Below are 10820 nucleotides of genomic sequence, written 5' to 3' on the forward strand. Positions count from 1 at the left end.
CATGATTTTGAAATTAATTACTGTTTGATAGAGAAACACCGATTCCTAGAACTCTTTAGACTGGAATTCCAGAATCGAGGGGGGTGTAACAACAATTTGATAAAAAAGGAAAAGAGCATGGCTAACTATCTAAGAAGAATACGTAGTTCGGAGGGGGGGTGGAATGAGTTTGAACTGTCGACGATACCACATTTAGATAGGTTGCGTTTGATATTAGTTTCAGTGGAAGAGCTACAAGAGTATATTGATAGGGGGGATAAACGTGTTGAATATTTTCGTGTTGAGTACGTATGAGAGGACATCAAAAATCGCCAATTTGGAAGCACTATCTACAATCCCAGCGGTTGCGTTTGGTGTTAGTGGAGGGTTGGAACAGGCTTGTTTCTTGTGTTATAATAATTATTTTACTTTAATTGTTATTTTGCTTTATATCAGAAAGTTATTATTTTGTAAGATACCAAAACAACTCGCAGTAATTTGTATTTTTAAGGCGAATTAACATGATAATTCACAATTTGTTGAAGATTGGCTTCAGTTATAGTTTTTTCCAAAAATGCGAATTTATTATACCAAAACAACTCATACTTTAGCAATTACATGGTAAATAAAATTCCCAATGATTTTATAACTAACTTTTCCTCTTTTCTTTTTATTTTTACATCGCCTTTTATGTACTTTCGTATTTCGAAATCATTGTCACTGCATAGCAAAATTTACTATTTAATAGTGTGAATGAACTACAACTCACTGCCAACACACAAGTGTTACTTATGTTGGCAGTGCCAAAAAGGAAAAATTGCTTTTACAATGAAGTTAACTGAACATTTCATTTTACTTCTACTACTGTACTATGTCAAGTTTATTTATTAAGTTATTTACTTAATCTATTGTACCCAAGTTTTTAGTATAATTTATAATTTTGTTTCTGTTTTGTATAGTTAAATTTTCGTTTCATTTTATTTTAATGATAATGTGCTTTTTTGGCGAAATAAAGCCAATTCAATTCAATTCAAGTCACAATTTGTTGAAGATTGGCTTCAGTTATACCAAAACAACTCGCAGTAATTTGCCAATTCAATTCAAGTCACAATTTTTTGAAGATTGGCTTCAGTTATACCAAAACAACTCACAGTAATTTATAATATGTATTTTTAAGGCGAATTAACATGATAAGTCGCAATTTGTTGAAGATTGGCTTCAGTTACAGTTTTTTTCCAAAAATGCGAATTTATTTTTCACACAATAATTATTGGGTAGCTACTTTAGCTAGTCACATCAGGCTAATTTTATTTATCTGCCTTTTATAAGATTAGTGCTATGAGGTAAATTGTTAGGTTCTTAGTTTTGTATTTTTCGAATTGAAATAATTGAATTGATGCGTAGCCTATGTTAATTGATTGGTTAATTTTATTTATCTGCCTTCTATAAGATAATAGTGCTATGAGGTAAATTGTTAGGTTCTTAGTTTTGTATTTTTCGAATTGAAATAATTGAATTGATGCGTATGTTAATTGATTGGTTAATTTTATTTATCTGCCTTATATTCATTTCATTTCATATTATGTATTAATAAACTGAATATTCATTTCAAATTTTTGTTTCATTTGTCTAGTACACATGATTCAACTCTAAAGTTGCGTTTACACCAAAGTTATTAACAAAATGTTTATAGCCGAATCCTTATAGATTCCATAAGATTGAACATAACTTATCATACACATAATATTGTGTTTGTCAAGTTCCGTTTAATCTATTTGAATCCAATAGGATTAAGTTTAACAAAATGTTAATAATCGAATATAATAGAATGATTACATTCAATAAGCTCTCAGTACGCCTACAAAACTGATATTATTCTCTCGTTTGCAAATGGTGTACGTGTAGCAGAGCGCGTTGTTCAACGTAAAGTGACCAATCAACGTCGGTGTGTGTTGGGCATCGACGACGCTGTAATCTATCCAATTGTTCGTACACAGTCTACAGAAACAACTGTCGGTTTGGCAAGCATTGATTTCATGCAATTGACTAAAATAACTACACGAATTGTGTTACCCAGCAAGATTCTACGCACTATCAATGAAAATTCATATTACTGTGGTGTTAGTGAAGACGAGGATGAAGATGACAACGATAAACGACCTACACAACAATTAACGGCAGCCTATCCACGTATACGAAAGTCAGTCAACGAGGATAGAACCGATCACGGTACAAAGTATACACTCGAATGTGAAATTGAATATGAACCAGACACAAACTATGCTACAGTGCTAATGCACGAAGATACACTTATGGATATAATGAGTGACTACAAGAGTAAATTGGTTCCCGATTTGCTGTCTTTACAAAAGATTTTCTCGTGTGTTGTACCCAAAGTGCAAATGTGGAACTGTTTTGATGATAATCAAACGTTTTTGTGGGCTTACAAGTGGAACGGAATCAAGGCTAAATTCATGTGCATTGGTGAGAATGCCTACATTTGGCCAGATGCTGGTGAAATTTACACAGACACTTGTACAGTTTTAGACAAGACCAGCGGCGCTGGTGATAACCCGTTAACTTTGATTAGAAATATGTGTATGCAAGTTGAATTGATGCCCGATTCAATTATTATTGTAGAAGTTGTAGCAATCTCCTATTTCGATACTGTACATAATCCAGAGCCACTAATCAACGTTCGTATACTGAACTTTCTTCGTTCAATTCTGTACACACGCGCTGGCACACCTAGAATTACAATTGGAGAGAAACATCTCAAAGTACAAACATTTCATCGCGGTCAACTACCGAAAACGTACGACACATCGTGCTATGATGGCTTGATTATTGTTCAAAACGATCTTTTGATTAAATGGAAGTGTCCTACAATAGATATGCGCTATGTAGGTCCTGGCAACCGGTTTTCAGTTGCCGAGAAATTTATAACTCTACCCGACTCTTCATTTATTTTGGACGAGGGCACCGACACAAAAAATGACAACCGGTTTTCAGTTGCCGAGAAATTTATAACTCTACCCGACTCTTCATTTATTTTGGACGAGGACACCGACACAAAAAATAATACAAGTCGAATTGAACCACAACTCAATGCCATCTATGAGGTTGCATCGAATTTGAAAATACTAAGATTACGTACAGATAGACGGGCGGCTAGCACAGAACACGAATATCGTGTGTTTGAAAAATCACTAAAACTACTAAACAAAAGTATAATAGTAGACAAATAAGTAAAGTAAACATATATATATGTATAAAGAATTAACATTATAAATATTATATATTATGCACTACACAACAAAATGACAATAACCAATAGACTATTTCATACTATATAGCCAACTATCTAAACGATTCGCGTGTATGGTTTGACAATACACTTTGTCAAGATACCATCGTTCAGAGACGCGGTACACTATACATGGGTGATAGAGAACTGCTGGACGATTTGCCTACACTACCATATGAAGGCGAAACACTCACACTATATTGAAAGACGTGTGTGTGTAGGGCACTTGTTTGTCGAACAGTTTGACAATTGGAGATTATTATTGATATTTTTTTCGGAAAAAGAAAATATCAGAGTAGGTACGATTGAGCTAGAGGGACGTCTGAATGTGTGTGTGTGTGTGTGTGTGTGTGGTGTGTGTGGTGTGTGTGTGTGTGTGTGTGTGGTGTGTGTGTGTGTGTGTGTGTGTAGGACACTACTTCTTGTATAAGGATATATTAAAAACTTGTGTATCAATATGAAATGCACTAAATCGAAAACGTAGTATAGAATTATTATCTATGTATTATTATATCTCTTATTATTATGTGAATGTAATAAAATCATATTATGTAGCTGTGTTATCATTTAAGATTATTTGTAAAACTGTAATTTTGTAACCATGTTACCATAGGCGACAAGCCTAGTAACGATTGTAGAATAAAATCTATCTATCTATCTATCTATCTATCTATCTCTCTCTCTCCCAACTCACATTGTGTTTTCTACGTCTCTTCCCATCTTCAAAAAAAGATTACATGCACACTTGCTTGGAGTAGTGATCAGTCCTTATCGCCTAATTCTAATCCATCAGATTTATTTTCTTTCCATTGTGTATTTTAGTTGAATACATAAGGTTCACTTTCCTTTATCATCATTAATTCAGTCTACAGTCCATTATTATTTTGTATTTGTCTTACACATAAAGTTATTGCATTAATTATATTCTATTTAGTCTTACATCTTTAATTTTTGCGTGAATTATATGTGTATATAATTTCTGTGTTATATTATACAGAATATCATTATTTCTGTATTATATTATTATTTTTATGCTACTTATAATTTCTGATGTAAAATATTTGTTTTTTTTGTGTAATGGGTCTGTCTAGACCTAGCACAAAATAAAAACAATCATCCTCAATCTCTCTCTCTTTAATGAAATAACTCTTTTTTCTCTCAAGATTAATCTCATGCTAGAAGTATTTAATATACATTTCCTTATTTTTCTCATCTTGCTTATAAGTTTGTAGCCATATATTGTTCTTTTTCTTTGCTTCTTCGATCATTATATTTTATCATTCCGTCATAAACTTTTTATTTATTTTATTATGAGATAGAGCGCTCTACCAGATCTCAGATTGTAGAGCACAAAACTACGCCCAGAGGGATTTTGAATTATACATCTAAATGATAACAATCGGAAGATATTGTTGATCAAAATCTAAAATTCTTCAAATTGATTTTTTCTTCAAATTTCACTCATTTTTTAAAAATCATAACTCAGTACTTATTTGAGATAGAGAGTTTCGAATGATCATTTATTCAGAATTCTATAATCTAAAAAAAAGGCGACATCAAATTTTTCTGCCCAATCACGAGATTTGGCAGAAATAGCTGAAAACTGGAAAATGAGCTGAAATTACGAGGTTTTTGGGCCACTCTGTATCTAGCACAAGGAAATTTTGCATGAAGAAATTGCTTCTGGACTTCTCTTATGTACTCAAATAATATATTGAAAAATCAGAGCTACAATATAAATTGCATGCACCAATGTATTTATAGGTAGTGACTGGACTATATAGAGTTTTTCGATATATATGAGGGTTCATGAGATAGATTAATTCTTGGAAGTTGGAATTGGAGGAAATTTTGTTTCAGCATTTTTGAATTTCGCATTCAATTTAGCATTGCGATTTCAACGTTTTCAAATGGAAAAAATGTGTTTTTTCCGAAGTATAATGATGGTTAGTTCTATTACACGCGTTTTGCAACATTAATTATCATCAAATTCTTTGAATAGAAATTCAGTTTAAAACAGGTTATACATTTTGAAGTATTTTATGACTTTATGTAATAGGAATTAATGCTATTTTATTCATGACATATTAATTATATATTATGATTTCAATAAATTGGAGATAAGCTATTCGATTATGATAATAGTTTTTGTTCCCTTTGTTACTTTTGTTCTAGGAGTCTCATAAAATCAGAGTTCGCATTTCTTGGGATGAAATTTGAAAATAAAACACATCTTATTATGTAGTTCAGCAAAACCTTGCAATAAATTATTGTTGAATGTTGAAGCCTAGTATTTTAGAAATCACTTCTACTGAAAATATTATTTAAATTTTCTCTAATTAATTATAATATACTGAGGTTTATAGTTTTGTGTTACGCTTTCAGAGTTGGATTTTTTTCAAAACCTTCATATTTTATTATAATGAGTAATTCCATAATATTTTATACTTGAATACTGATACCTGATATGTGGATGGCAAATTTTAAATATAATATCAGAAGCAACTTATGTTAACAATTATTATATATATTGAGGTATATTGGATTGTGTTACGGATCTGATCAAGGGAATTGTATAAATAAAGACCTTCATATTCTACTATTGTGAATAATTTTGAAATATCTTTAAATTAATGTTTGATGTTTGAAGTTTAGATAACCATAGTCATAATATACTTTTATCATAGTCAATAATAAAAAACCTTCGTTAGTTGATTGTATGTACCGGTAAATGCTTTTTAGGTTGAATTCAATTCAAGTTGAACATTTAAATCGAGTTGAACAAATTTAAATAAAGACCTTATTTTGCTATTATGCAATATATTATTATCAAAAGTTTGATCTGCTAAGAACCTTGGAAATGATATCATGAATAGTTCATTTGATTAATTGTATATTAAGGATAACTGAGTTGAGTTAAGGGCTTGGAATTGAAAATGCTTACCCAAGTCTCATATTACGTTACCATGATTTTTTTAATATGAATTATGATCGATTTGTGAAGATATATTATCAAGCTCCATCAAAATTTATAATGCATTCAAAACTCTACATTTTTGTTAATTAAATATAAAGTAGGCCTATTTAGTTGGATTACATTTGCGGGAAGCTAGAATTCCATCTTACTAACCTATCATCTTAATTGATTGAGAAATATTTTTGGAGATACAGTACTATAATTTATTCTGAGAGAGATACTCTAGTAATTTTTCATAATATTCCAGAATACTATCAGGGTAACTTACCAATAAGTTGTCTTATAATAAAGGTTTTGCATCACGTTACCGTTTCAAACGTAGCGGTTTCTGTTTCAATTCCTTTTATAATTAGTATAATCGATGATTTCTATGCTGATTGTTTTTTGAGATGTTAGAAGATTTTCACATGAGTCATTATTTTTGATTGTTATATGAGTGTTATGAGTAATCAGAGTGAGTGTCTGAATTTAAATGGTTATACTGTTATTTGCCTACCTGACGAGAATTTTCATGCGAGGGGAGAAGAATGATGAAGGGATGTTATGATGATGAAGAGGAGGAGGAGTAGGAGAAAACAACATAATATTGCAAAAGCGTCTCCTATAATTACTATGAACTCAGCATTTCTATCATTATTTTGTTGGAGCTCTATCGTTTTGGTCTCTCGAATGCACTCAGACTGTCTCTCTCTCTCGAACCTTCCACTCAGTCCAAAACCCTCTCTTCAATTCTTATTGACTCTCTCCAACACACTCACTCTATCTCACTTACTCCCTCCTCTCTCTCACGCTGACACTCCCTGCTTCTCACACTCTATCATTCGCTCTCTCTTCTCTTGCTGTATCGCTCTCTCTCACTCTCATCCCTCACTCTCTCACACTCTCTCTCTCTCTCTCATTCAGAGTCTTTCCTCCATAATATTCAATTCGATGAATCACTGATTTCAAACAGAACGTTCGTATTATTATTTTTTATTCAAAGAGACAATAGCATTCGAAATAGATTTAGCCAACTCTGCATACATCTCTTTCAACTTTCTTTCAGCGCCACCTCCTCCTCTTTCTTATTTAACTCATCTAAACCATAGATGAAGGATAAGTATTATTATTATTCTTGTCTCTGTCTAAACCACGGCGGAGCGAACACGGTTGTTTCCTTCTTCTCTCTCTAAACTATGTAACTATCCTTCAACGTATAGGGTATACTGACAGATCCAAGTGAATCACACTCCTCTTCCTTGTTCTCTCTCTTCTTATGTTTTTCCTTTCCTCTTCACCTTTTTATTCTCTTTTTTTTCACTTCTTTGTTGACCTTTTTCATTATATATTTTCCTTTTCTCTAATGCACTTCTACTCTTTTTTCCACTTTCATATTTCCAGTGTAGTGTTAGTGAAAATCATATACTTGATAACCTTTTCCAAGAATGGACGATCATGGACGGTTTAAACTTGGCCGATATATGTAGATACAGAACAATATTGTAATATATAATTCAAAGTGTATTTCATCTCCAGATCGTTCATTTAGGTTTCAAATTGTACTGTGAAGAATTGATTGAAGTTATTCATTCAGTTTTCAGTGCGTTTTTCAATTTCTCAAGTCGATTGAAAATTGAAAGCGAAATATATCATTTGTTTTCGCGTTCTATACATAATTTATACATTAAATTTCAAAGAATTAGACTGTAATACGGTAATAGAGTAATTCCCATAATATCTGAATCATGCATTTGTGGGAAATTACCACTAAAAAGCAGAAATATGATCACTCTCAAGCAAATTATAACAGACTGGAAGCTTGGCGAATTGAAAACTTGACGGACTAGGAAAAGTCTATGCTGTAATCATTCTCGATAAATTGAGAATCTTCATGCATAATTTCAAGTCAATCAGACGGACAGTAGTTCTGACTTGATGATGCGTCATTCGTGTATTTCTTATAACAATAATATTTTTGTCTTTTTTTCTCTAGGGCTACTTTCAATATAAATAAAAATATAATCACAGTACCCTTTTTAATTATTTTCTATTTGAAATTTCAACGTCGATGCATGTTGTAGCAAAATAATTCTGAAAATAGGTTACTGACATTTATATTTATAATAATATGTTATTGTAATAGATATAATTGCATATTGCTAAATACTGCATGATTGCAATATATATAGTCTATAAATGTTATATTATAGTCATTTTTCAACTCAGAAATCGAAAAGCATTAATATGCCATTTCAAATGACAAAGGTTTGTGGCTTAATTATCAGTTCAATGATGGGTTACAATCATCATCATTTTGTTCAACTATTGATAGAAGTTCAAGTATATCATACACTATTGTTATTTTTAACGGCACAAATGTAAAACTTGATTTGATTAAAAAATAATGGATGCTACCTTCAAACTGAATTATTAGATGATGGTATAATGATAATTAAGCCGTAGGTCCTGGCTGCCTGAAAAAGCTCGTTAGGTTGTCAGAGGCCCTGGAAATTGATCAGCTGCGACCTGAAAACTCTGTCACCAGACCTGAGCCAGTCAGGTCACTTGATATATTATTATTAATAGAGGATTATGATCTTTCAATATTAGTAATTATCAATACGAATGGGGTGGTTTCTGGGAGCATGAAATAAAAAATAAGACTTGTCAACAAATTCATTTTATTACCTCAAGTCATTATATTAAATTCAATATATATGATATTTTATTTTGAAGTAAATGAAGAGTACTGACTTGAAAGTTTAAAAATATTGAGTAGCCCTGTGTAAAATACCATATGGAAATTTGAATAATATATAATAATGTTTATAAATGAATATTTCTTAATAAACACAAGTTTTGTAATAATTGTTAGAATTTCAAATGTATAATTGTTGATAAACAATGTATAGGCCTTGTGAGCGATTTTAAATGAAAGAAATAAAAACAATCGACAGTTGCTCTACATAATTCAACAGGAACAGAATCCACTTATGCAGGGGAGCGAAGTAAAAATCCATTTTTTGTTCCAACATAATAGAGATAAATGTTTACATAGATACGACTAATTGAGAAAATGATAAATGGCTGTTCATTACAGTTTACTGGATATAGTCATCACTTGGAATACATATTCAAAATACATCGAGATACGTCAGATAGTACAAATAGATTGTGGAGATTCACAAAATATATTTCTTTGAATATTTTATATATACAGCTCTATACCAATGTATTTTCTTAATATAACTGTGAAAAATATTACAAAAATCTATGTTATCGGAATATGATATATTAACAATATTTATTACAATATGTTTTAATTGCTCGCAATAGTGAAATTCTGTTTTTAAAAACACTTGAAAATTGCATCGTTTTGATAATTTTGAAATGAATGGATGGTACTTTCTTGAGAGTTCAAGAATATTGAGCAGCCCTTCAAAAATGCGATGTACTGCTTTCAATAATATAATGTAAGAATAAGCTCATTTCTAAATGAACACAAATCTAGTAAGAAACGTTGGTATTATCGTGCATAATTGTTGAAAGCTTATTTGAAAGTATATGTAAGTGAAAGGAATAAAAATCAGTCTACAGTGGCTCTACATAATTATTCAGCAAAGAACAGAATCCACTGATGCAGGGAAACAAAATTGAAATGTATTTCTTGTTTGAACATAATTGATAAATATCTTCATAGATACGACCAGTTAGGAAAATGATATAATATATGGTTGTTCATTACGGTTCACTGGATAGATTTATCACTTGGAATACACATAAAAAATACATCGAGATACCACAGAGAGTACAAATAGATTGTTAAAATTTACAAAATGAATTTTTATGAACTATACAGTTCTATACTGATATATTTTCTAATATTAGCCGTGGAAAACTATTACCGGAGTATAAAACATTATATATTAGTCACAAGAAGTTATGAAATTGTCCACAATAGCACAATTTTGATTTGAACACACTTGGATATCAAGTAGCCCTTCAAAAATGCTATATACCATTCTTATGAATTATTAAAATAATTATAGATTAACACTATCTTTTAAAACGTAAGGATTCATATGGTCTATGAATGAGTTGAAGAGGAAATTCTTGGCTGAAGATCAATCAGATCAAATTAAATTCACATTTTTTGCTCTTACATAATTCCTAGCGTATTCTTTATGTTTTTCCAATTCCTATTTTTTAAAGCTTCTTTATGTTTTGCAATACATTCTCAATCTGTGCCTTCCCAGGCAAATTCCCAACCAGAATATATTTTCCCAATTCTTTAAAAACAGCTTCTCGCTCTTCAGTTTCCCAATGGTTTTTTCAACTTTCTCTCTCTTCTTTGGGGGAGAATTGGCATCAATGTCACTCATCTCTTCTCGATCAGCATCATTTATCCACCCTTCTGGCACTTCATCATTGATCATTCCATCTGTCATTTGATCTTCAACCGCCGTACTAGATTTTTGCTGTATATTAAGAAGAAATTTCGCTACCCTCGCCTTTTGAATCGTTTCTTGGGGCAGACGGTAGTGTTGCTTATGGGTAGCAACACTGTGCCCCAAGAAA

The 10820-nt window shown here is 31.4% G+C and overlaps 1 protein-coding gene across 1 annotated transcript; it reads left to right on the top strand.

Annotated features, from left to right (window-relative positions):
• Positions 1 to 1819: 1819 nt before the first annotated feature.
• Positions 1820 to 3227, top strand: LOC120356207 (the record flags this gene model as incomplete). The annotated part of the gene is given in 1 exon segment (XM_039445101.1): positions 1820 to 3227. A coding segment is annotated over 1 exon segment (1408 nt), but the record flags the coding sequence as incomplete, so codon positions are not given.
• Between the last annotated feature and the right edge of the window lie 7593 nt (positions 3228 to 10820).

The sequence above is a fragment of the Nilaparvata lugens genome, unplaced genomic scaffold (genome assembly GCF_014356525.2).
Source record: "Nilaparvata lugens isolate BPH unplaced genomic scaffold, ASM1435652v1 scaffold6155, whole genome shotgun sequence".
NCBI classification, from domain to species: Eukaryota; Metazoa; Arthropoda; class Insecta; order Hemiptera; family Delphacidae; genus Nilaparvata; species Nilaparvata lugens.